The following is a 27,582-nucleotide window of genomic DNA, read 5'->3' on the forward strand; positions in this document are numbered from 1 at the left end:
ATCCAAAAGATTTGTGCTAGGTTATTTTCTGAGTATCAATATCTCTTAAGCAGACACATTTAAATTTCTATTGTTCTTTTCAGTAATTAAAAACGTGGCTCATCTCCACTTCAGCAAGTTTTATCTAGAGATTTTGTTGACAGATTCTTACTTAGTGGACAAGTAAAATCATACATAGAGTCTACATTTGTACCTCAGTTCCACCTCGTCTACTTCACCCACCTCATCCACTTCACCCACCTTCGTCTGCTTCACCCACTTCACCAAATGTGTACATATCACATCTTATTACTAGTAAAGGGTAAGTGCACAAGGAAAAACCATTCGAAGCTAAAGGTTCACAAACAGACACACACTCTCTTACACACACACACACACACACATGGTTCATAATTGCGCTTATGAGAATTGCCAATGGCATTTGATAGTCTGATCGTTATTCAAAAGATGAGTGACTGGAATCTCGTCTATCATTTTCCTGTTGTGAATCACCAAATTGCAACTACAAATTCACAGATTTTGTAATGGATAAAATTGAGTCTCCCATAATCATGAAATATATGTATAAATATGCTGCTGTCAATGCTTAATTAATATTGCAACCCTCTTAAGGCAGCTTTGCTGTGGTAATTCGGCAAAACTCTTATGGCAGCCTTGTTGTGGTAAATTGACAAAACTCTCTTATGGCAGGCTTGCTGTTGTGAACTGGCAAAACTCATTTGTGGCAGCTTTGCTGTAGTAAATTGACAAAACTCTCTTATGGCAGCCTTGGTGTGGCAAATTGGTGATACCAGTGGATGTTAAACAACAAAACAGTATTTAATATAGACATCTCTAAGACTCTTTTTATTCTTGCTGGCACAACTCCAAAACATAAATCATGCAAGGAAAAAAGTTAAACCTGATAAAGGATAAAGAAAGCAGTTAAAATGATTGTTGAGAAATTTTGATCTGTATTTAGAACATAGTGCCAAAGATCAATCTGAATTAAAATGCACAAAACAAATAAACCCATCTTGTATGAGAGGATCATAGCGTCCGCATTATTTGATTTGTTTTGTTCCATACATGTATTTTGGTACTGTTTTTATTCCTTGAAGTAAATAAAAATGCTTTATTATTAGACTGTCCTTTCCAGCTTCATAATAGAGGCTTATCATTATAGATATAGTGGTGTACCTGGATGTATATTTTGCTCAACAATATTGTACTGTCCTTTTCACTTATAAACCAGAAAATGTAAAGAAAACAGTGCCCACAAAAAAATATATTTTTATCAATTATATTATTTCCCTTTGTCTGTTTCCTTTGTAGCTCAGACATGGAAGGCATGGAGTTTTCAAAAAGCATAGAGGTGCCCCAGGTGGCCAAGTGGTCTAAGGTGCTCACCTTTGCAGATCACTCACAACTCACCTTTGTCCGCACATATCAGAGTCTTGGCTCAACCAACTTGTGTATGTAAGAATGCTGGCCAATGGGTCAGTGGTTCTTAAATCAGAATATCTCAGTGAAGTTGGTAGGCTTAGAGCTAAGTACCAAATACTGCTGATCACTAAAAAGTCAAGTCCGAATTAGCCTGCAGAATGCTTTGAACTCAGGGCGTTCTTATTTTACTGAGCAGGCTGTCCCAGAGTCTGCGAGCATTAAATCGGAAGCAGCTTATCATACTTTATGGCCTTTACCCTTGATATTTATTAAACATTCTCATAGCATTCAGTCATCATAGCGGTAAAAATACATAACACCCAGGAATACAGCAGGTCCCTGGGTGGCTTAGTGATCTAAAGAGCCCATTTTTACCGCTCATGGTCATCTCATCTCTGTCAATGTAGGTTTGAGCCTCAAACTCGACCAATGTGGATATGTGAGAAAGCTCGCAATATCTTCCTGTGAGTTGGTGGTCCTTTCAGCACTTTTATCGGGTTCATCTTCACCAGTTACAATGTGGCCGCAATGTATAAACAGACTATTGTATACTGAAAACCCAAATCAACACTACAGCATAATGAAAGTTGCAAGTAAATGTTAATATATTACAAGTTGGAATAATGTAATCAACACTATCTGTTGTAATGGGATATTACTATAATGACCCACTAACCTATTATGATAAGAGCTGGCACTGTTGCATTTCGATCTTAAAAGAATAACTGTCCCAGGTCCAGCCAGAAACCCTGGTTAAACTGCCATCACAGAGATGGCAAAATGGACAACTCTCATAACAGATTGATCAGGAATCAGTGTTTGTTTATCGTCACTCTAACAAAACTCATATAATAATATATATAGTTGGTAAGAGTGAGAGAGAGAGAACAAATAAAAATTTCCATACCATTCTATCCACAGACTTTGATGCAGTTTGCATCAATATGGAATCTTATGTAGTCTGTAGGTAGTGAACAAGAAAGGTCACTGACACTTACAAATAATTCATTTAGAGGCAAGGAGAAGTGGAAACAGCATGTGCAGAAAAAGCCAAGCTCGTGTTCAATTTCTCCAATTTTTTTGTACAAAGTCCACTTTTTCTTGCCACTATATTGAATATTCATAACGGTCAGTGACATTTCTTTCTCATTCATCATTGCAGTAAACATAATCAAAGTCTGTGGACACAATTTTGATAAAGTTTGTTCTAACAGAATTCCAACAAAGTTGATAAACATGGCTCAGAAATTCTGATAAGTAGAAATTAGGTTCTCAATATGATTTCATTGAAATCCACAACAATGTTAGCGGTCCCACTCAGGACATAAGAAACAATACTAAGTTTGATTCAGACTGATATACCTATTGACACAAGTCAAAACTAAACTTTCCAACTGTTTGCCAAGGAAGCCATACTGTTGATAGGGGAGCCACTCTGTATATAATTTTCAAGAAGCACATCCCAAGAAACATTCTTACTAATCTTGATCACTGGCTGAGTCACTCTGAACAAGAAGTGAATTTTTTTTTCTTCCATATTTGGTACCATGGAAGCCACCCTGAACATACTTTTAGTAGATCATATCCAAAGGAACATGCTAATAAACTGGACTGAAACTGGTTGTTGAGATGAAGCAAAAAATAGCAACATAGATGGACAACACATAATGGATAATGCACGCCATACCTGGGTAATATTTATGGGCAGCTGAGCTAAAAACAACTATGGTGTGACACCTTTGGAATTTTAACTGGCAAGTCAATTCTAATAAACAAATGTAGTGCTGTATACTGCAAAATCTGAGTAATAACATATATTCTTACTTATTTAGTGATGGTTGCATAAGCTATGAAACATATGTACACACCAAGTTCATCAAGTCTGGATGTTGATGCCTATCAACTTGATTTTATAATGCACCATATAACTGTAATTTGTAAATGAAGGAAAGAGTAAGACAGAGATGGCCACAACAGAACGAGGCACCTTAATAGTAAATACCTGAGTCTATTACATGTACAAGTACTTAGTTTTGAGAAGGCCTAGGTACATTAATAGACAAATGCCTGAGTCTATTACATGTACAAGTACTTAGTTTTGAGAAGGCCTAGGTACTTTAATAGACAAATGCCTGAGTCTATTACATGTACAAGTACTCAGTTTTGAGAAGGCCTAGGTACATTAATAGACAAATGCCTGAGTTTAATACAGGCACTTAGTTTGGAGAAGGCCATCACTGAACAAGGTATATTAATAGATAAATACACGAGTCTATTACATGTACTTAGTTTGGAGTAAAATAATTTACTTAAGTGAAAACTTTGTTTATACTTGTACACATATACTGTATATTCACTGCAACTTGTCCAAATAGACAGAAACAGACATTTGAAAATCACTGACTTGCACAAAATGGGACAGTTATCCATAAATCCATCTTTTCCATGCTAAATAATATAATTGTCATTATTAAAAAAATTACACCAGCAAATTATGAATTGCAGACAAGTATTCCATCAATAACATAAAAACAGATATAAATTTGTCCTACTAACTATATAATGCCTGTACATTTACTTACAATGGATAGCCTAGACATGACAGATATTTAGTATGGATAGCCTAGACATGACAGATATATTTACAATGGATAGCCTAGACATGGCAGATATTTACAATGGATAGCCTAGACATGGCAGATATTTACTATGTTTGCCTTGATGTAGTAAACACTAATTGCAGGGTAGTTATGTTAGACAGATACTATGGACAGCCTAGCCATGATAGACTCTTACTACGGACAACCTGGATATGGTAGACATTTACTATGGATGGCATAGATGTGGCAAACAGTTACTATAGACAGCTTAGACACAGTAGACACTATGGAGAGTCTGGACATTGTATATATTTACAGTGGACAGCCTAGACATTGTAGACACTTACTATGGACAGCCATGACATGATAGACACTTGGCTAAAATGGGCACATGAGAATTTCTTTTTCTCAATGGTGTATTTTCCATTGAATCCATTAGCATATGTTTCAGCATGGTACCAAAATTATTACATTTCCAAAGATTTAAAGAACTGGTTTATATTGTGCAGTTGCCAGCAAACTGGTATACATAATACATTACTCAATACTGAAAATATATTGATGAGTAAAACAACTTACTTATGTACAATAAATACATCAGCAAATTCAGAAGCCAAAATCTAAAGACTACTGGACAATCTGGGAGACCTGGCATGTATGCATAAGAATACTGTCACGTATTGGCACAAGGCCTGAATTATTTGTAAAAATATTGTCATATATTTGTACAAGGCCCCAATTATTCATAACAAATCTATCATGTACTGGCAAAAGGTCTGAATTATTCATAAGAACACTGTCATGTACTGCTAAAAGTTATACATGATTCATAAAAATGTTAATTAATACTTGTTCAAGGCATTAATTATTCATAAGAATGTTACATTTTATGTGCACTTTATGACATAGTTTGGATATAAATATTGTTCCCTTATATGTGAGAACACTTTAAAATTCAGACCACTTTCATCAGATCCCATCGGTTAATTCTCATGAAATAATGTTTGTGTGGCTTAATGGGTTATTTTTTGCAACAAGAATATCAAAAGGTTTATGTGCACTTAAATTTCTGTATACCCTTTGCACATACTTTATGTGCATACTATACATCAAATATGTCTATATTTTCAATCACATATATGCATACTATAAGTCACATATGTGCATACTATCAATCAAATATGTCTATATTTTCAATCACATATATGCATACTATAAGTCACATATATACATACTATCAATCACATATGTCTATATTTTCAATCACATATATGCATACTATAAGTCACATATATGCATACTATCAATCACATATGTCTATATTTTCAATCACATATATGCATACTATAAGTCACATATATGCATACTATCAATCACATATGTCTATATTTTCAATCACATATATGCATACTATAAGTCACATATATACATACTATCAATCACATATGTCTATATTTTCAATCACATATATGCATACTATAAGTCACATATGCATACTATCAATCACATATGTCTATATTTTCAATCACATATATGCATACTATAAGTCACATATATGCATACTGTCAATCACATATGTCTATATTTTCAATCACATATATACATACTATCAATCACATATGTGAATTTTATCAACATTTGACAGTACTTATAAAAGAAGTGTACTTACCTGATGTGTTGATAAGAAAGATAAACTCTCCACACTCAAATTCAGTTGACGCAGGTAGATCAGGGAAATAATTTATCATGAGAATATCCTGCTGAAGAAAACCATCTGAAACAGGATATAAAATTTATATTATTAGAACACTCCCTCACTGTAAGGTTATTCATTATAACATTGTTACTGTTGTAAGGCCCTTCACTGTGACACAATTTCTGTTATAAGACTCTTGATTAATATAGTTTCTCATTATAAGTCAGTATACTCTATGGCCCCATGGCCAATGGACAATGTTATAATGAAGGAGTACTGTATCATATAAGGAAGTCTACACTTTATGGCTCCCAAAGCACAGATTATAATGAGGGAGTATCATATACTTCATTATAAGGTGGTTTCTCTATAAGACACTGTACTCTATGATTCCCATGGATACCGTTATTCTCATCATCAAAAAAAACAAAATATCAAAGCCCCTCCCCACACTAAAACATTATTAAATTGTCTATGCCATAAAATTTCAACCAAACAGCACTGGACATACTTGATTGGCACAATTTTCTAAAACATCACTTAGGAAATTGTAAAATATATTTTAAAAAAACTTTTTAAAAAATGATTTGCTTAATTTTGTATAATTAACCTTTGAACCTCACTAAGTGAAAAATGTCATGTGGAATGAGCAATCATGTGCTGCCCACCAGTCCTAAGGCCTAGCCATGTGCAGTCATACTCAAATCAGCCATATCATTCATAAGGCCTAGCCATGTGCAGTCATACTCAAATCAGCCATATCATTCATAAGGCCTAGCCATGTGCAGTCATACTCAAATCAGCCATATCATTCATAAGACTTAGCTTTGTACAGTCATACTCAAAACAACCATATCATTCATAAGGCCTATCTGTGTACAGTCATACTCTAATCAACCATATCATCCTTAAGGCCTAGCCATGTACACTCATACTAAAAAATGAACCATATCATTCATAAGGCCTAGCACATACTCAAATCAATCATATCACTCATAAGGCCTAGCCATGTGTACTCATACTCAAATCAACCATATCATTCTTAAGGTCGAGCTCATACTCAAATCAACCATATCACTCATAAGGCCTAGCCATGTGTACTCATACTCAAATCAACCATCTATCACAAGGCCTAGCCATGCACACTCTTACTCAAATCAACCACATTATTCCAATCTCAAAAAAAACTTGTTGTTTATTTAAAACTGCCCAAAGATATTGTAACAAGAAAAACCCATGGCAATAATTTTTATTTTAGATCATATAATTTTTGTTTTATTAAAGTTTATGTTTTGATTTTAAATGTTAATGGATTTTGTAGTGCCATCTAGCATCTTAGTTTGGGTCATGTGATTCTGCCTGGGTATTATATATACCGGTATATCTGCCAACTGTGGCAGCAATGGTTGTTTGTTATGAAGTGGTATGGAGTGAAGACATCCCCTTACAAGCAAAGCAGTATAACCACTCTGCCAGGGCAAGAACATGTGGTGACTCTGCGACCCAGTTAGAACCACAGTTGATGACTCTGCGATGCAGTTGGCAACAAGAAGCCAGGAATAAGACAGTATCTTGCTAGGGTAGAACTCTGTCACACTCTGAAGAGCCAGAGTCTCATCAGACAGATACAGTGGGGTATCACTCCAAATATAACGACCTATCCTAAAGATTCCAAGATGGGTAGTGTAGCTGAGGGAGTTTCCACTACAATATACACATTTATCTTTTTATAACAAGGATTCAAGTGGAGGAAATCAATGGAATACCTTTTTCTAAATCTTCCACCCAGTAAAAAATTGCAAAACTCAAGTGTGCAACCTTAACCTTAAGTGACTGTAGCATGAATGGATATATGCTGTTCACATTCTGAGCACATGACATACACAAATAAATACAATAAAAGCATATATTTGGGTTCTCAAAATTAAAGAGTTCCATTGGAACACACACAAATTAATCCTGAAAAATGTAACACACTATTATGACAAACGTGTTCTAAAACAGTGTATTAAAAACCCATCTAACATGGCATATGAAAACTCTAGTACAGTGTATAAACTTAGTCTAATATAATGTAAAAACGGCTTAGCCTGATGCAATGTATGAACAACTCAGTCTAATACAGCGCATTAACAACTCTAATACAATGCATTAACAGCTTGGTGATATTTCCAAATTTTGCAAACAATGATGAAATAGCCTTCATTTTGTTTTCATTCAATCTAATCATCAGAGAATTCCAAAATGTGGTTGAATTGAAGAACTGATATTTAATAAAAGTCTTGATATACTGTATATGGATTTTTTTTTCATTTGCCAGTTCAGGCTAGTAAAGTTACATTTCATAGTCACACAGGTGCTTAGATTTTGATGCTTTAAGTTCGATCAACACACTTGTCACACTAGTATGTTAATCATTGTAAGCTTTAATACAGCATATGTGCTTAAAATCATGAAATTATTTCATGACATGTGAACTGAATAAATCTCTCATAATTCTAGAGCAAATAATTATTGAATCTTTCAAATCAATAAAGTAAGTGAACACCTGAAAATGATGTGAGCCTTGCTTGTCCATTTGTTTCTAGTAAAGATGCAATTTCTTTCAATCTCAACTTGCGTCATATAAAATATTTTCCAATTATGCAAGTGTTGAATTCAAGCCCTGATTTTTCAAGACAGTTTTAACATTTAATATATCTTTTATGAAAGAATAAACTACACCTACTTTCATTTGGAGATCCTCTTTCAAGAATGGCATGGGGGAGATATATGTCTTCATACTGTATAACCACACTGATGTCATGATCAAAGTTAAACGTATAGTCTTCTGCAAGGCTAACCTAAAATGACAGAAGCAAAAAATCATATAATGTATTATTTATTTCTAATAAGTATCCAGCTGTGATGAAACAGCACTAACTTACATCTGTCATTGTATTATAACAGTTTTTCACTATAAGGCCTTTCATTGTAACACAGCTCATGTTATAAGGCCTTTGATTATAACACAGTTCCTGTTACAAGGCCATTCATTATAACATGGTACCTGTTGCCTTTCATTACAACACAGTTCCTGTTTTACAAGGTATTTCATTATAACACAGCTCCTGTTACAGGGCCTTTCATTTTAACATGGCTCCTGTTATATAATCCTTTTCATTATAACACTGTCCCTTCTACAAGGCCCTTCATTATAATACTGTTCCTGTTATAAGACCCTTCATTACAACATGGTTCCTGGTATGCATCCCTTCCTTATAACATTGTTTTTGTTATATAAGCCTTTTCATTACCACACTGTCCCTTTTATAAGACCCTTCATTATAACACTGTTTCTGTTATAAGACCCTTTGTTATAACACAGTCCCTTTTACACAGCCCTTCATTATAATACTGTTCCTGTTATAAGGCCCTTCATTACAACACAGTTCCTGTTACAAGGCCCTTCATGATAATACAGTTCCTGTTACAAGACCCTTTATTATAACATGGTTCCAGTTACAAGGTCCTTCATTACAACATAGTTTCTGTTACAAAAGGGACGTCCATTAATTATGTCAACAAATTTTAGGAAATATTTTACCCCCCCCCCTTGTCAACAACTGTCAAATTTTCAGTGACCCCCCCAATATCAAAGTGTACAATATTTGTAAGGCATTAAGGTTACTGCATCTGGTTGTAAAAGTTGTATGCTTGTGCAAGCTACATAATTTATTTTATGTATTATGTTAAAGATGACTGTATAATAGTCAAGGTTTCAAGTTTCCTAGGCTCAGTTATCCATCCTTGGAGGGATAGCTCATGGACTTCAATAATATATAGCATCTATACATATAACATAGATGCTATTTAATAGAAGTCCATGGATAGCTATACTATTTAGATGTCTATGGCTCAGTGCAGTCTTTGAATTTAGTAACAGCTTCCCTTAAAAATCTGTCTACAATCTACAATCTACATTGAATAAAAACAAAATATGATGATACAAGACTATGACTTCCTTGGCAAGAGATCAACCGGTTTAGGATTAAACTGGTGGGCTGTTGACGGGTGAGTGAGTATGTGCCATACCAACACACCGACTAATTTCCTATTTTTTTATTTATTAAATTTATTGTAAAAAATAGCATTGTTGACATCAATTTATCTTGAACTCCCCCCTCCCCCATGTCAACAATTGTCAAACTTCTTCAAACCCCCTCCCCCCATTTTGTTGACATAATTAATGGACGACCCCAAAGCCCTTTATTATAACATGGTTCCTGTTAATAAGATCCTTCATTATAACATGGTTCCTGTTATATGGCCCTTCATTATAACATGGTTCATTTCATAAGACCATTCATTATAACAACATTCCTGGTACAAGCATATATGACCATGGGTCCCATTTGACTTTGTGTATAATGTATTTTATTATTAAGCATCCTTACTGTGATGAAGTATACTCTATGGCACTAATGAGGAGTGCTGTAATAGGTCTAAATTAATACAGGAATAGCAAACCTATTTATTCAAAATAATTTTTGATCATTTAAATTTTAGAGCTCAGGTTTTCACATGTTATACTGTATTACTGGAATGTCAATGTAACAATGGGAAACACTTTCATCTGGTACTTTCTGAATTTACTGGTTTCTGGACGTGTTGAGTTGTTGTTCTTGCTGTTATTGTTTTGGGTTTAATGTCGATTCTCAGACCAAGATAGTCAATACATGGCAGCCAGTATAACTAGTGGAGGAAGAACCCAGCAAGTCCCAGTAAGAACTACTGACCCACATGAAGTTACCGGCAAGCTTTCTCACATACCCACATTGACTGAGCCCATGACAAACCTAGACAATGATGACATGGCAGTGATTTGTGAAGACATACACTTTAGACAAATCGGCCACCTGGGGACCCTATTCTAGCTGTTGGAACTGATAAAACAAAAGGATGATGATGTATTAGTTGAGTCTGAATCCCAAGTTGGTTATTATGAAAGAGTATTGCAAACATGAATTCCATAAAATGCAATTTCTTGCCTGCTTTGCTGCAGCATAATCCAAAATCTTTCATAGTCCTGCAAGCAAAAATACAGGAGGTCACTGTGTCCTTAATAGTAGGTCATTCATGTTGTTAATGCACCGTTACCATCCTACCATTTTTAATTTCAACCATTTGATCTTTTATATCGCTGGTCGATATAGGACCTTTTATAAGTTTTAAAAGATTATTCAAATAACACTTTGGCGCTAAATAGCCTTACAGTGCTGATGCGCCGTTAAAAATCAACCAATCAATCAATCGATCAATCATGTTGTTAATACCTCTAATATAAATCCACAAATTAAATTTCATGACTGCAAGTACAACATAACTGCTGGAGCATGAACAATAGGTAACTGTGACCTAGTTTTGGCCATGGTAAGTAGTATCCTCGAAGATGAATACAAACATCACATTTTATGAATTACTTAATATTAAAGATGTAAATGATTTAGCTAATGTATTTAACAAGACTGTCAGAAAAGTGATCACTTTATCCTGCCTACATTTCATAGCAGAGACAGCAAATTGATAATTAAATCAAAGCGTTAATAGCTTTGAAAGAGAACAGCTTAATAAAAAATTAAAAAAGAACATTTGCCTTGAAAAGGAATATTTTCAATAACAAAGAACATGCTATCTTGAGATACTATAATTATTTTTGAGCAAACAGGTTTAATAACTACTGAGGTAATTTGGTTGATTATTAAATTTTTCATTGCTAAGACTTGATGTAACTGCAGTGATCTAACTCAAAGAAGATGCCAACATCATTTTACACATATGTACCAGCAAAAAAGCTTAATACCACTGATGTGATTAAGAACACAATCAGGGTCTTCAGTGTTCATATAGATTGCTGTAATATCATAAAGCTCTTAACAGACAAGGATCATGCATAATACAAAACCAATAATAGCAGAACAAGCTTCCATCTCTTTCATATACAAAAAGTTCTGTCAAAATAACTAATGGTGTATTTTAAAAACTCACCAAAGCAACTTTTTTCTCTGATGTGTATTCCACATGGATTTTCTCCTTGGGAGAATCAACATTCTTTATTCTGACGTTCCCATTTATGAGTAACATAAAATCGATTTCATATGCTATTGTATTAGTTGCAACAAAATGGCCATCCTTCAGCATTGCAGAGTCACGTAACACTGGAAATAAATGTAACAAGCTTTCATTTCATGACATCATCCAAAACTCATCCATCACTGTTTTATTATTGTATTTTAGTATAAAATCCCTCCTAAAACTTTTTCCCTTTCTCTTGATAAGGGGGGGGGGATATTTTTACCTAAATGTTCAGTTCTAAAATCAACCCCGATTCTCAAAGACTTTCAGACATGACATTTTTTCAATCAATTTGTCTATTTGCAAACTGGTCCTATTATTCTCACACAAGGATCATTGTTCATTGCATTTATAAAACAATATTTACAGCAACAATGAATTCCATGAAAACTGGTACCCCACAAATTTTATTTTTACCCATAGTAAAATATTTAAACAGAAAGTTGAATGAAAAGAGTAGACACTGAACTAGAAGTACATATTGTGATAGCAGATCTGGGTCTATGAAATTAAAACTTGAGTGTGTGTTATGTACACCAATAAAATGAATGAAGAGAGCAGACCCTGATATACAAGTGTACTTTGTGACCACAGAGCCAAGTCTCTGATATTAGGACCTAAATATACTTTATGTATATCAATAATGAGTGGACTTAGATCTACAAGGGTCCATGGTATTAGGACCTAAGCATGCTTTATGTATATCAGTAATGAATAGAGTGGACTTAGATCTACAAGGATCCATGGTATTAGGACCAAAGTATGCTTTATGTATATCAGTAATGAGTAGAGTGGACTTAGATCTACAAGGTTCCATGGTATTAGGACTTAAGTATGCTTTATGTATATCAGTAATGAATAGAGTGGACTTAGATCTACAAGGGTCCATGGTATTAGGACTTAAGTATGCTTTATGTATATCAGTAATGAATAGAGTGGACTTAGATCTACAAGGATCCATGGTATTAGGACCAAAGTATGCTTTATGTATATCAGTAATGAGTAGAGTGGACTTAGATCTACAAGGTTCCATGGTATTAGGACTTAAGTATGCTTTATGTATATCAGTAATGAATAGAGTGGACTTAGATCTACAAGGGTCCATGGTATTAGGACCAAAGTATGCTTTATGTATATCAGTAATGAGTAGAGTGGACTTAGATCTACAAGGCTCCATGGTATTAGGACTTAAGTATGCTTAATGTATATCAGTAATGAATAGAGTGGATTTAGATCTACAGGGTCCATGGTATTAGGACTTAAGTATGCTTAATGTATATCAGTAATGAATAGAGTGGACTTAGATCTACAAGGGTCCATGGTATTAGGACTTGAGGATATTTTATATATACCAATAAGTTGAATGAACAGAGTAGACTTTGATCTACATGCATATTTTATGACAGCAGATCTGTGTCTATGTAATTAGGACTTAATAGTGTATTATGCATATCATTAAGTTGAATGAACATAGTAGTCCTGGGGAAATAAATCATTTTGATACTGTGAATTAATACATAACATGCATATTTTACACATGTATCCTTACCAAACTAATTCTTTCCACAGACTCTAAGCTAAACACATGTCATTTTGTGCCTATGGTAGAACTGGATTTAATTTTATCTATATTGGTGGAAAATGTAAACAGCCCAAAAACCATAACTAACACTCTATATACCCATGTTACAGCAAAAGACAAGTGTCCTGAGAGCTTTGTAATGTGTGAGCAATCTACATACCCATGTTATAGGAAAGACAACAGTGTCTCAAGGGCTTTGTGGTGTGTGAGCACACTATATACCCATGTTATAAGAAAGACAAGTGTCCTAAGGACTTTGTAGTGTATGAGCACACTATATACCCATGTTATAGGCATGACAACAGTGTCCTGAGAGCTTTGCAGTGTGTGAGCTATATACACATGTTATAGGAAAGACACAGTGTCCTGAGGGCTTTGTAATGTGTGAGCAATCTGTATACCCATGTTATAGGAAAGACAACAGTGTCCTGAGGGCTTTGTAGTGTGTGAGCACACTATATACCCATGTTAAAGGAAAGACAACAGTGTCCTGAGGGCTTTGCAGTGTGTAAGCACACTATATACCCATGTTATAGGAAAGACAACAGTGTCCTGACAGCTTTGTAGTGTGTGAGTATTCTTCATACCCATGTTATAGGAAAGACAACAGTGTTCTGAGAGCTTTGTAGTGTGTGAGCAATCTAAAGCACAATACAGCAGTGAGATGAAAAATATTCACATTAATATATATCAAAAAGTGTGATTTAAGTGACATTAGAACTTTATCTCTAGATGGAGAAATTTAATGTTCATTCCCCTGTTCACTGACTGCTTGAAAGGAGACTGACCTGACAAGGTTGTTCATTCCCCTGTTCACTAACTACTTGAAATCAGACTGACATTATGGAAGTGTTAATTCCCCTCATTTACAGCCTGCCTGAGAGCAGATTGATATGATGAACTGTTAATTACCCTGTTCTCTGCCTGAAAGCAGCCTAACATTTTATGCAACATGTTATATTTTACATGCCCTTCTTTATGTAATATTATACATTTTAGTTACCCTTTCCTATGCAACACTTTATATTTTGGTTGTCTCATTTCTTTATGTAACATTATAAATAGTAGCTGTCATTTCTTAATCTGATTCTTTATTCAAGTTAGTCTGAATTAATTAAATCAGACCCAAGCTTTTACTGATGAGTGGCACCATAACTATCCATCGATATCAGTACAGGTTTGGGGGATGATTTATTTGTGTAGGTACAGGTGAAACTTGATAGGCCTATGATACAGGGCACTGTATGAACTATATAAAGAAACAAAAAATTTCTATCAAATTTAACATTTCATTGAAGGCCTATACAATGAAAGAAAAACGCACTTCTGTAATTTAAAATGTGGTTTCTCAAGTCCAGTGGTCTCTCTTCAGTGGTCATAACTTTACAGTAAACTTCATATATAACACTGTCCTTTGAACAGGAACATATATAACTCAGACCATTGAACAGAAACATCTATAACAGTTCTATCGGTCAGAAACATATATAAGTCCTATTGGACAGGAACATCTATAACAGTCCTATTGGACAGGAACATATATAACAGTCCTATTGGACAGGAACATATATAACAGTCCTATTGGACAAGACGATCTTCAACAGTCCTTTTGGACAGGACCATCTATAACAGTCCTATTGGACAGGAACGTATATGTCATATTAGGCAGGAACATCTATAACAGTCCTTTTGGACAGGAACATATACAAGTCCTATTGGACAGGAACATGTATAAGTCCTATTGGACAGGAACATATAACACTATCCTTTTTGACAGGAACATGAACAACAGTTATTTTGGACAGAAACAATACAGTTCTTTTGGATGAGTACATATATAACACTCCTTTGAAACTTGGACATATGTGACAGTCCTTTGGACAGGAACATATATAACAGTATCCTTTCTGACATGAACAGAATATCACAATCCTTTGACAGTTCTTTTTTAGAGTAACATACCTCTGAACACATATAAAACAGAGGCCTTTGGATATATATATATATGTGTGTGTGTGTATATATATATATATATATATATATATATATATATATATATATATATATATATATATATATATTTATATATAACAGCCCTTTGGACATATATATAAAACTCAGTCCTTTGGACATATATATTAAACATGGTCCTTTGAACACGTATATAAAACACAGTCCTTTGGACAGGAACATATCAAATATTTAAGACCATCCTTTGGATATGAACATTTAGTTACTAGTAATTAAATATGGCTCTTGGTCCTAGTTAAAAGTCATGGATATGATGTTACAACATGAAAAATTCTAACTTGAAGACAATTAACTTAATATAAAAGAATTTTAATAATACCAATAATACCATTGTTACTCAAATAAAATTCACATTTGTGTGAAACAAATTGCATTTTATTTTAAGAAAAGATTTTACCCTTTTTGAAATACTCCACCTTGTCATGAAGTGCATTATAAAGTACTCCCTCATTATAATGTTACCAATGGTAACCATAGAGTATATTGCACTATTGTAAGACTACTTAATAATAAAGTACATTATACAGTATTACCTCATTATAATCCTGTCCATGGTAATCATAGAGTATATTGCATTATTGCAAGACTACTTAATACTAAAGTATTTTATACAGTACTACCTCATTATAATGCTGTCCATGGTAATCATAGAGTATATTGCATTATTGCAAGACTACTTAATAATAAAGTACAGTATACAGTATTACCTCAATATAATGCTGTCAATTGGAGCCATAGATTATACTGCCTGATATTGAGACTTTCTTATTATGAAGTAGATCATTCAGTACTCCCTCATTACAACACTATTAGAGGGAGCCGTTGATTGTTCAACCTAATTATAGCAATATCAGCTTATAAAAAAATACTTTATACATTTTATTTCACTGCTCCATAATGAAACTGGATCCATGACCATACTCCCCCTATGTGATTTGGATTTTTAATGTAGCTTTTAAATACATTCAGTCATATCACTATGATGTCTGTAGTGTGGCAGTTTATAGTGATGTCTAGCATTGGGACATCATGCCACAGTCATGTAGCATCATGTCCCACCCAGCCACATTATCCCTACACCAGGCCGACCACTCCTAACACTAACCTCTTAATGCTCAGCGCCAAGCTAGGCTGCTGCTAGTATCATTTTTATAAGTCTCTGATATGATTTGGCTGGTGTTGGAACCTGCGACCTCCTGCATCAGAGGTGCACACTCTAGCTACTTAAGGACTCACGGTACTAATTCCACTCCAATGGTAAACATATGGAAACACTATCATTTTCAAAATTCAATAACTTAAAATTTATGGGTGCTGATAATGACACCTATAATTTTTCGTGCACATCTAACCTTGGTGCAAGCTTATGTGTGGAGAACACCATATGACCCGCGGCAATTTGTTTACATACATGTGCATGAAACACGTGTTATTGATTCTGCACCAAATGAATCAGGTGCTACTTTCAGTATTGAGTACTCCTGAGTCAAGCCTGTAAAAATGCTAAAGTTGCATCAGTAGAAATTTGTCAATATTTTTTTTACATTACATATAGGATAAGCTCTCAAAAGATATTTTTCCTAAAATTTTAATTTTCATTATTAACCAATTATGGACCACCAAACCTGTAAATACTCTATCATTTCTTCACCCATTTCTAGACTGGTTCACAGTTCTTCCGTATAATTAGTACCGTGTGTCCTTAAGCCACTGGAGCGATCCATGTTATAATGAAGAAACTTATAATTTGTGAGTGCTTTACACAAAATCAAAATGTCAATCATATGCCTATAGGGATGTTTTCTATCATCATGGCTAATATATGTCACTTACATTTATACTCTGAAGAGTATCTGGGATTGAGAATTGAAGGCATTGTAAATGTAAGCTCTCCATCTTTATCACAGGCAAGTTCCTGAGAATAAATAAGAACCAGTCTAATTTGTGACTGAGGAGGAAGTTGTCCCAGTCTGCATCTGAACACATCCTTTTCCTGTCCATTCCCTGGTAGAAAGAAGGGGTTTGTCTTGTCTTCAGCACTCTCTTTCAACTAAAATTTGCAAACAAAAGAATCATTTGAAATTTAATTGATACAAGCTCAATAAAAATACAGCACAAAATAACTAAAATCAAATTTAACTGTTCCTATGTAAAATTTAAAATAAAAGTATCAATGGAGATATAACTCTTTCAAAATTTAAATCTTTAAAGTACCATAAGAGATATAATCAATTCAAAATTTTAACAGAAATGATGGTGGAGACATCACTGGCACTTCTTGATTAGTAAGTATGATTTCTCTTGATAAAATCCATTGAAATTAAAAGTAAACCAAATTCATTGTGCAAGGACAAGGTCTATTTCCAACAAGGGCCATAACCCAAATCTTGTATGAAAAAGTGAAATATATGTATAAATAATTCTAAATAGTCTTATTATTATGATTCTTACAATAATTGGTTTAAATCTGTGAAGTCCTTCAAAGTTATTGAGCAAAAATAAAATACAAGAGGCAAAAACAATGGCTAGTCAAACAGGGGCCATAACTCAGTCAGATATATATAATCTACTTTATTGACTGTATTCCATGACCATTGCCTATGTGAACACTTAAACTGTTCCAATAAAGGTATTATCAAGTACTCAAGAAGCTAGCATGTATTCACACATTGTACAGCTAGCATTAGCAATAGACTAGTTCTGCTTGCTTTTACTGCTGTACAAAATCAGTTTCATTTCTTTAAACAGATTAACAGTTTTTGTGTGTGTGAGTGTGTGTGTGTGTGTGACTTGGATTTGTAACGTAGCTTTAACAATTTTTCAGTCATATCGCTACGATGTCTGCAGTGTGGCTGTACATGGTGATGTCTAGCACTGGGGCATCATGCCGCAGACATGTAGCATCATGTCCCACCCAGTCACGTTATCCTGACACCAGGCCGACCAGTCCTAACACTAACCTCTTATTGCTGAGCCCCAAGCGAGGAAGCTGTTTGTACCATTTTTGTAAGTCTGGTATCACTCGGCCAGGGATCGAACCCATGACCTCTCACATCCGAGGTGGATGCTCTAACCACTTGGCCACCAGAGCAGCAGTTTTTGACCAGTTACCATGGTCTACACAGTAATGACACACAGAAACTCGGTGTTGATATTTTTATCAACTAGTGTGACTGTAGTTTCATAGCATCGATTACCTTATTCTGAATATGGAAAACATAACAAACACAACACTCCCATATCATTCATATGTATCATTACTGATGCAATCATTAACAAATAAGGGGAGTTTTGGTGACTTGCTGGTTAGCATGCCAGACATGTGACAGAATGGGTGTGAGTTTTGAATCCTACCATGGGACCAGCCTGGCTCAGTTACTGTGATATGTGTCATTTTGTAAACCACATTACTTCAATTGCCTTGGCACTGATGGTTCCTTTTGCTGCTGAGAGACCCTTAACGTTAAGTTGTAAAACTCTAAGGGCTGGTCCAATGGCTTAAAAGTCAGAGGACATTGGCATGTCGGGGGCTGCTCTTGGTAGTAGCACGGAACTGGGATTCAATGCTGAAGTCGGGTTGGAAGCTGGATCCTTTGCTTCTACAGCTTTGCGTGGAGCCTTGGCTGAGTACTGAGCATGACATGAAAGTAGATCCATACTCCACCCTGACACTAAACACTTGTGTTGTTGTGCCATAAAGTACCAAAATACAAACAAATGACAAATGATACTGGACACGGAATCAGTCTGTACAAATTTTCTAATTGATTTAAATGGATTTGTGTAATTGATAAGCATCAAGGGGATTCTGTGATTTTCACTTAACTATAATAAATGAAACAGCATCCTAAAGAAGAACACATGAATCATGTTTTGCAGAATATTAGACCAAAAAAATGTGGCAAATCCATAAATCCCAAGTCAAGATGTACTGCATTTGCCTAAACAAAACACACCAAGAATATTATGCATTGATTCCTAAAGACAAATACATGAAAAAGCATACACAAAGAAGTAACATAGGTGAAGATTTGGGAAACACCAGACAACAATTATGGCAAATCCATAATAACACATTCAACATTTAAAATATATTCATTTGCAACAGAGATATGGCAGAATTCAGTATTTTTTCAGATGATTATGATTGTAAATTACCACGTAATTACAAACTGCTTTGTATTTGCAGAAAAACTGAAGGCAACTGATATCAATGTCTAAGATAAAAGTTAGGTGTGACGATTACGCAAGTGTTGTTTTGTGCTGGTGTCTTATCACTGTTACTACTAGTTAAGTACTACTTACCATTAGTACTAGTTTTGTACTAGTGTAATTGCCAGTACTAGTTTGATAATAGTGTATAGTGACTGTTAGTACTAGTTCATTACTAGTTTATAGTTATCATTAATACTAGTTATGTACTAGTGTATAGTTACTGTTAATATTAGTTTTGTACTGTACTAGTGTGCAGTTACCATTAGTATTAATTTGGTACTAGTGTATAGTCACTGTTAGTACTAGTTTGGTACTAGTGTATAGTTACTGTTAGTTCTATTTTTGTACCATACTAGTGTAATTACCATTAGCACTGGTTTGGTACTAGTGTATAGTCAATGTTAGTACTAGTTTTGTACTAGTGTATGGTTGTATTATGTAATCACAGTACACAACATTTTATCCTAAGATCAGAGGACCAGTCTCTGATAAAATGGTCAAAAACTTGGGGTTAACTTATTCTCCAACAGAAATAGCCTTCACAAGTATTTACCAGAACATGGTAGAAATGAAGGATGGGATATTATTGAAGAAATACGGCATACAACATTTATCCAAACAGGAAAAACTGTTTGGTTCCTTGAATATGATCAATAGATAGATATTACTAAACTGAAAATTTTATATATGGGAATTCTTCAGATAATAGCAACTTTATAAATTATATGCTATGTTAAACATAGACAGGGATGTCTCTGCTATGGCAACATTATGCATAGACACCACTGTCTCTGCTATGGCAATATTATGCATAGACACTGCTGTCTCTGCTATGGCAATGTTATGCATAGACAGAGCTGTCTCTGCTATGACATTATGCATAGACACCACTGTCTCTGCTATGGCAATATTATGCATAGACAGGGCTGTCTCTTCTATGGCAATGTTATGCATAGACAGAGCTGTCTCTGCTATTGCAAAGTTAATCATAGACAGGGCTGTCTCTGCTATGGTAATAGTATGCATAGACAGGGCTATCTCTGCTATGGCAATAGTCAAGATACCTCATCTTTGTCAACACACTGGGCTGCAATTTTTCTCCCATCAACGTCTGCTTGAAATTTGTAGACAGTGCAGGAATACTCTCGAAAAGGAAAAAGAAATATAGCCTCCACTGGACTGGTTTCACTGTTGATGTACAACAATGTGGACTCCACACTACAAATGAACCCCTTGACTGTGACACTGATCATTACTCTAGAGAGGGGAACTGAAATGTACCAAATATAATGTCAATTATATCATAATTAAGAGGTTGAAAATTTCAGTACTAAGATCAAACATTGAATTTCTAGACATTTTGTTATCAGCTCCAGACACTTTTCTGACTATGTGAACATCATCTGCAATAAACTGTATGTAATAATGCCTGCAATGTGCATTTATGAAATAATACTTTTTATAAATTTCATCAGTTAATTATATTATAACAAATGCACACTTACAATGTCATAAATAATGACACAATCATATTTATGTCCTGTTAAAAGAGTTACTCCATTTAAATCTTGGAAGCTCTCATGTAAGACATAGCACTCTCTCATTCTGTAATATGAACGTGATGAATAAGCCACATGTAAGATATGATTCTGACATTGATTTAAGTTGCAAAGTCAAGCAGTAATCAGGCATCAGTCATAGATAATAGTAAGTAATAACAAGACATCATACATATATGATGGTAAGTGGTAATGCAATACCAGACATACATGATGGTAAATGGTAATGCAATACCAGACATACATGACAGTAAGTGGTAATGCAATACCATATATGCATGATGGTAAATGGTAATGCAATACCAGACATACATGATAGTAAGTGGTAATGAGGCACCATACATACATGATGGTAAATAGTGATGCATTACCAGACATACAGGATGGTAAATAGTGATGCATTACCAGACATACATGATGGTAAGTGGTAATGTAATATCAGACATACATGACGGTAAGTGGTAATGCAATACCAGACATACATGAAAGTAAGTGGTAATGAGGCACCAATCATACATGATGGTAAGTGGTAATTCAATACCAGATATACATGATGGTAAGTGGTAATGCAAAAAACTGGCACACATTATAGTAAGTGGTAATGAGACATCAGTCATACATGATGGTAAATGGTAATGCAATACCAGATATACATGATGGTAAGTGGTAATGCAACACCAGATATACATGACGGTAAGTGGTAATGCAATACCAGATATACATGATGGTAAGTGGTAATGCAAAAACTGGCACACATGACAGTAAGTGGTAATGAGGCACCAATCATACATGATGGTAAGTGGTAATGCAATACCAGATATACATGATGACAAGTGGTAATGCAATACCAGACACACATGATGGTAAGTGATAATGAGACACCAGACATACATGATGGTAAATGGTGATGCAATACCAGACATACATGATGGTAAGTGGTAATAAGACACAAGTCATGCATCATGGTAAATGGTAATGTGACACCAGACATACACAATAGTAAGTGGTAATGAGACACCAGACATGCATGAAAGTAAGTGGTAATTGTAATGTTAAAGTTTTGTAGTGAGAGGCAAAGACATGTTTGTTCCATAGCATACATACCATAACTGACCTCCTTGCAAGACCTGCATCTAACTCACTATATATCAGCTTTATCTTTAGTCTCAAGGGTCCTGATTCAACAGTTTGTTTTACCATATAGCACTGCTTCTGGAACACTACTTCAATGAGACACCAGAAACATTTTCATAGTAAGTGGTAATGATACCAGACATACATCATGGTAAGTTCCATTGCAAATCATGATGATTTTTATGCTGGTTCTGGCAGTTACCTCCCTTTCTATAGTGTTATCAATGTTGATCTGTTATCAATTTTGCATGTGATCAAAACTGAACTTAGCAAGTTTGGGGCAAATAAGCAGGTGAATGCTTATAAGGGCATTTGCACATATCATGTAAAATGTGGTACTCACAGATTTTACTATTAATTATTTTAGGGTTAATCATAATTTAAATAAATGCATTAACCAATAAATTGAAGTCCCAAACTGAACAACCAGCTTTTGATTCCTCCTGCCTAAATTTGAAGAATCAGAGTGTAATCACAGAAGATTCCTACAAAGTACATGCACCTACATTTGAGATATTAACTGGGTCTGTTAATCAAGCATGAAACTTAGCCAAGGATACTAACATTTTTTTGGGGGGGAGGGTATGTGGTGGGGGATGTGGGAGATACTAAAACCTGTAGTGTCATATTCATCATATTATTTATTATTTAAAGCAATGCAAATGTCTGGTCCCTATATAGATTTGAGCAAACCTGAATATATTTAAGGATGGTAATTGCTAATGAGACACCAGACATGCATGATAGTAAGTGGTAGAGAAACACTGTATATACATGATGGCAAGTAGTAATGAGACCAGACATACATGATGGTAAGTGGTAATGAGACATTATATATACATGATGGTAAATGGTAATGAGACACTATACATACATGATGGTAAATGGTAATGAGACACTATACATACATGATGGTAAATGGTAATGAGACACTATACATACATGATGGTAAGTGGTAATGAGACACTATATATACATGATGGTAAATGGTAATGAGACACTATACATACATGATGGTAAATGGTAATGGGACACTACATACATGATGGTAAATGGTAATGAGACACTATACATACATGATGGCAAGTGGTAATGAGACACTACATACATGATGGTAAATGGTAATAAGACTCTAGATATACATGATGGTGAGTGGTAATGAGACACTATATATACATAACAGTTAGTGTTAATAAGGTATCAGACAAGCATGATGGTGTGTAGTAATGAGACACCACACATACATGATAGTAAGTGGTAATGAAACAATAGACATACATGATGGTATGTGGTAATGATGCACCAAACATGCACGATGGTAATGAGATATCAGACATACATGATGGTAATGAGACACCAGACATATTTGATGGTAAGCAGTAATTAGACACTATACATGCATGACAGTATGTGGTAATGAGAAAATAAACATACATGATGGTATGTGGAAATAAGACACTGTACATACATGATGGTAAGTGGTAATGAGACAATAGACATACATGATGGTATGTGGAAATGATGCACCAGACATGCATGATGATAGTGCAACACCAGACATGCATGATGGTAATTAGACACCAGACATGCATGATGGTGAGGGATAATAAGACACCAGACATACATGATGGTAATGAGACACCAAACATGCATGATGGTGAGGGATAATAAGACACCAGACACACATGATGGTAATGAGACACCAAACATGCATGATGGTGAGGGATAATAAGACACCAGACATACATTATGGTGAGTGATAATTAGACACCAGACATACATGATGGTAAGTCGTAATGAGACACCATATATGCATGATGGCAATGAGACACCAAACACCAAACATACATGATGGTAATGAGACACCAGACATGCATGATGGTGAGGGATAATAATACACCATACATACATGATGGTAAGTGGTAATGAGACACCATACATGCATGATGGTAACTGGTAATGAGACACAGCAGAATGATACCAAAGTTTGCACATCACTTTTCTATTCATACTTCTTTGAACTTAAAAGAAATAAGCAGTCAATGCTTATAATTAAATTTCATTTGGTACTCTCATGTCTTCACGTCAAGGTATGTAGGCAGACAATGTTCATTTATTCTCTTAAAGTGTATTTTACTTGTAGCTTTAGCGAAAGATATTTCATTTGAAAATAAAGTCCAGTACTAGATTCATGATTAAAATCTTCTGTAAGAAGTCTGAATTTGTGTTATCCTATGCTCATTCATTGAACACATATACAGGACAGCAGTTTAGGTGGGTGTGGCTTAACAAAATAAATTGGGTCAATATAAGTGTCATCCCAAAATATTCAAAAGAGCCAGGCCAATCATTGCTGTGAATCATAATGATGAAAGAAAAATTTAATTATTAAATAAACATGAATGGAAATAGTGACACTAGTGTTGTTAGTGGAGGTCACAAGATATCCACTGTAGTAGAATGTAGGTCACAGTAACCCACTTTTAAGATGTCATTCAGTTTGAAATGTTCACCTTGACTTTATGTGACTTTCTTTTAGATTTATATTGGATCATCTGCTAGACCAGCCTCCAAACATATCAGTTTATGACTGATGGCTTTATACAGCTGCAAGTATCCTTACCAACAATGGTTTGTCTATAGCTTGAAACAAACATAAAATGTGAGTGAATTATTAAAGTAAATTATTTACTTGAACTTTTTCCACAGTTAGAACTGCTGACATAACTTTGAAAGAATCTGAATCTTATGAAAGCTTAAACTTTATCTCCCTGCTACAAGTCATCATGATATGTTAATTGCTTATTATTATGACCATCCACCACATTATACACCATAAGTCTCCCATGATAAATGCATGCCTGATAAAAGTAATTTTGCCACATTATACACCACATGTCTCCCATGATAAATCCATGCATAATAAAAAGTATGTTTGCCACATTATACACCATAAGGCTCCCATGATAAATCCATGCATAATAAAAAGTATGTTTGCCACATTATACACCATAAGTCTCCCATGATAAATCTATGCCTGATAAAAGTATTTTGGCCACATTATACACCACATGTCTCCCATGATAAATTAATGCATAATAAGTATGTTTGCCACATTATACACCATAAGTCTCCCATGATAAATGCATGCCTGATAAAAGTATTTTGGCCACATTATACACCACATGTCTCCGATGATAAATCCATACCTAATAATAAGCCTTTATGCCACCTTATACACAATACTCCATGCTTGACAATAAGCCAATCTTTCATTGTCTGCATTAGTCCTATGATAAGTTCATTCTTGATAATAAGCCCACAATCCACATTATATACAAGTCTCCCATAAAAGAACCACACTTTTGATAACAAGCCTATCTTCTTTGCTATATTCCAGGAGTCCCCCATGAGGAGCCCACACTTGATAACAAGCCTATCCTCCATGTTATATTCCAGAAGTCTCCCATCAGTGCCATATTATACACCATCTGTCTCCCAAGATAAGTCATATTATACACCATCTGTCTCCCAAGATAAGCCATATTATACACCATCTGTCTCCCAAGATAAGCCCAGGCCTGATACCAAGTCCATCCTCCATGTTAAACACAAGTCTCTTGTAACAAGTCAAACACATCCTTCTCATTTAAGAAAGTTTTCTCCAATTATAAGCCCCATTTGTAGCACCTTGTTTTCTTTCTATAAACAGAACAGCACTTCAGATGAGATTACATGAACTAATTTCTTCTCCCATAGGTAACAAGGTTTTATTCCCACTTTGCCATATAGATTGGCACCACTAAATATAGACTGGTTACCTCAGTTTGCAAGGACAAGATACCTTATTTGATCGTTTTTGACAAATCATTCTATTTTATTTGTTGTAATTTGCATACCTGAAATGCATGAGTCACATATGTCACTCATGAATTAAATACTACATATGCATTTCATGTGTGAAGTGTTTCATATGTATCTTATGTATTGCATTTTGGTTATAGCAGAAGAATGCAAGGTGTTCCAAGTAGAAAAATCTGCTAATCTTGAATGGTCAGCTAATTTTAATCATGAAGAATACTGAATTTGGGACAAAAACTGGGAAGCATTTTAAGTGATTATCTTAATGTTAGGTTATCTAATAATGGGCAACAATAAATTTAAAAAATCTTTGAAGAAATTAATTTTGCTTTTTTTTGGATCTACTGTCACAAGAAGAGTCGAGGTTCTAACCCATTTTTGAATGCAACTTCAAAATCTGCAGCAATAAAAATCCATGACAGTCTATTGAAAACATTCACACTATGATGGCATTATTCTCTCCATAATATAGCATCATAAAAAAATATATTTTTATGGCTATGTTTCAACAGTTCGTTTTTTCTCCAAAATATGTTCGTATAGGGATAAAAGTATTGTACATTCTAATGATGGTGTTACTACTGCAAATAACTAATTTGATGTCAGTTAAAACTGGAATTATGACAATAAAACTACCATTAATAAATGAGCTCAAATCCTTTCATACAACACTGTTAACGCATCTTCAGAGCAGCCCAGTTTTCTCAGTGACCTGCAATCAGATTCACTTTGTTGTTTTTTTACTTTATCTATACCCCTCCCGCTCCCAAAAAACAGAATGCATACATAGATAATTCAGTTAGGTCATACATACTTGGTACTTGAGAAAGAGTAACTAGCCCATAGGCCTTAGCTGCATATCCATCCATTTCCAGCTTTCTTTCTTCTGTCTTCACATCATCTGAAATTAATTGGAATGATGCATACCATATGCAAATTGGTAAAATTAATTTGTAGTTCATCTCAATTAGATTAATTACATGGAGGATCTTATGTGTTTATGTGATATTAAGTTTATGAAATGAGTTAAATAATATCATATGCCATACTTAAAGTGACAAGTGTCATGTTTAATTATTCCATGTTTTTCTTATATTTCATGTCAGACGAAATCAAGATTTACAGGTACATTTTTTTAATCATCTAATATTAAACAGAAATAATATATTATCAATTTACAGAATTCATTTATTTATTACATGAATAAAATCTGAGTATAAATGAGCCCACCAGTTGAGGGGAAATTATGTTTAATTCTAAATTTTTCTAACAGAGGAGATTTATCATTTTCCCATACAGAGTATTGCATAGTGTTCTAAAATGCATTTTTGGTTTCTGCTGTGTTAGCTCAGCCAGGTCTGTTGA

The 27,582-nt window shown here is 34.6% G+C and overlaps 1 protein-coding gene across 1 annotated transcript; it reads right to left on the bottom strand.

The window, feature by feature from the left end:
• Window positions 1–1,809: 1,809 nt before the first annotated feature.
• LOC149787129 (von Willebrand factor A domain-containing protein 5A-like) lies at window positions 1,810–27,234 on the bottom strand. The gene is made up of 7 exons (XM_089976050.1): window positions 27,032–27,234; window positions 20,728–20,933; window positions 17,282–17,498; window positions 11,749–11,918; window positions 8,450–8,564; window positions 5,695–5,799; window positions 1,810–1,976 (listed from the first exon to the last, which is right to left on the bottom strand). The coding sequence occupies exons 1-7, from the start codon at window positions 27,177–27,179 to the stop codon at window positions 1,810–1,812; spliced, it is 1,128 nt and encodes a 375-aa protein (XP_089832176.1). The 5' UTR covers window positions 27,180–27,234.
• Window positions 27,235–27,582: the final 348 nt, after the last annotated feature.

The sequence above is a fragment of the Sinohyriopsis cumingii genome, chromosome 12 (assembly GCF_028554795.1).
Source record: "Sinohyriopsis cumingii isolate HCF-2022 chromosome 12, ASM2855479v2, whole genome shotgun sequence".
Taxonomy (NCBI): Eukaryota; Metazoa; Mollusca; class Bivalvia; order Unionida; family Unionidae; genus Sinohyriopsis; species Sinohyriopsis cumingii.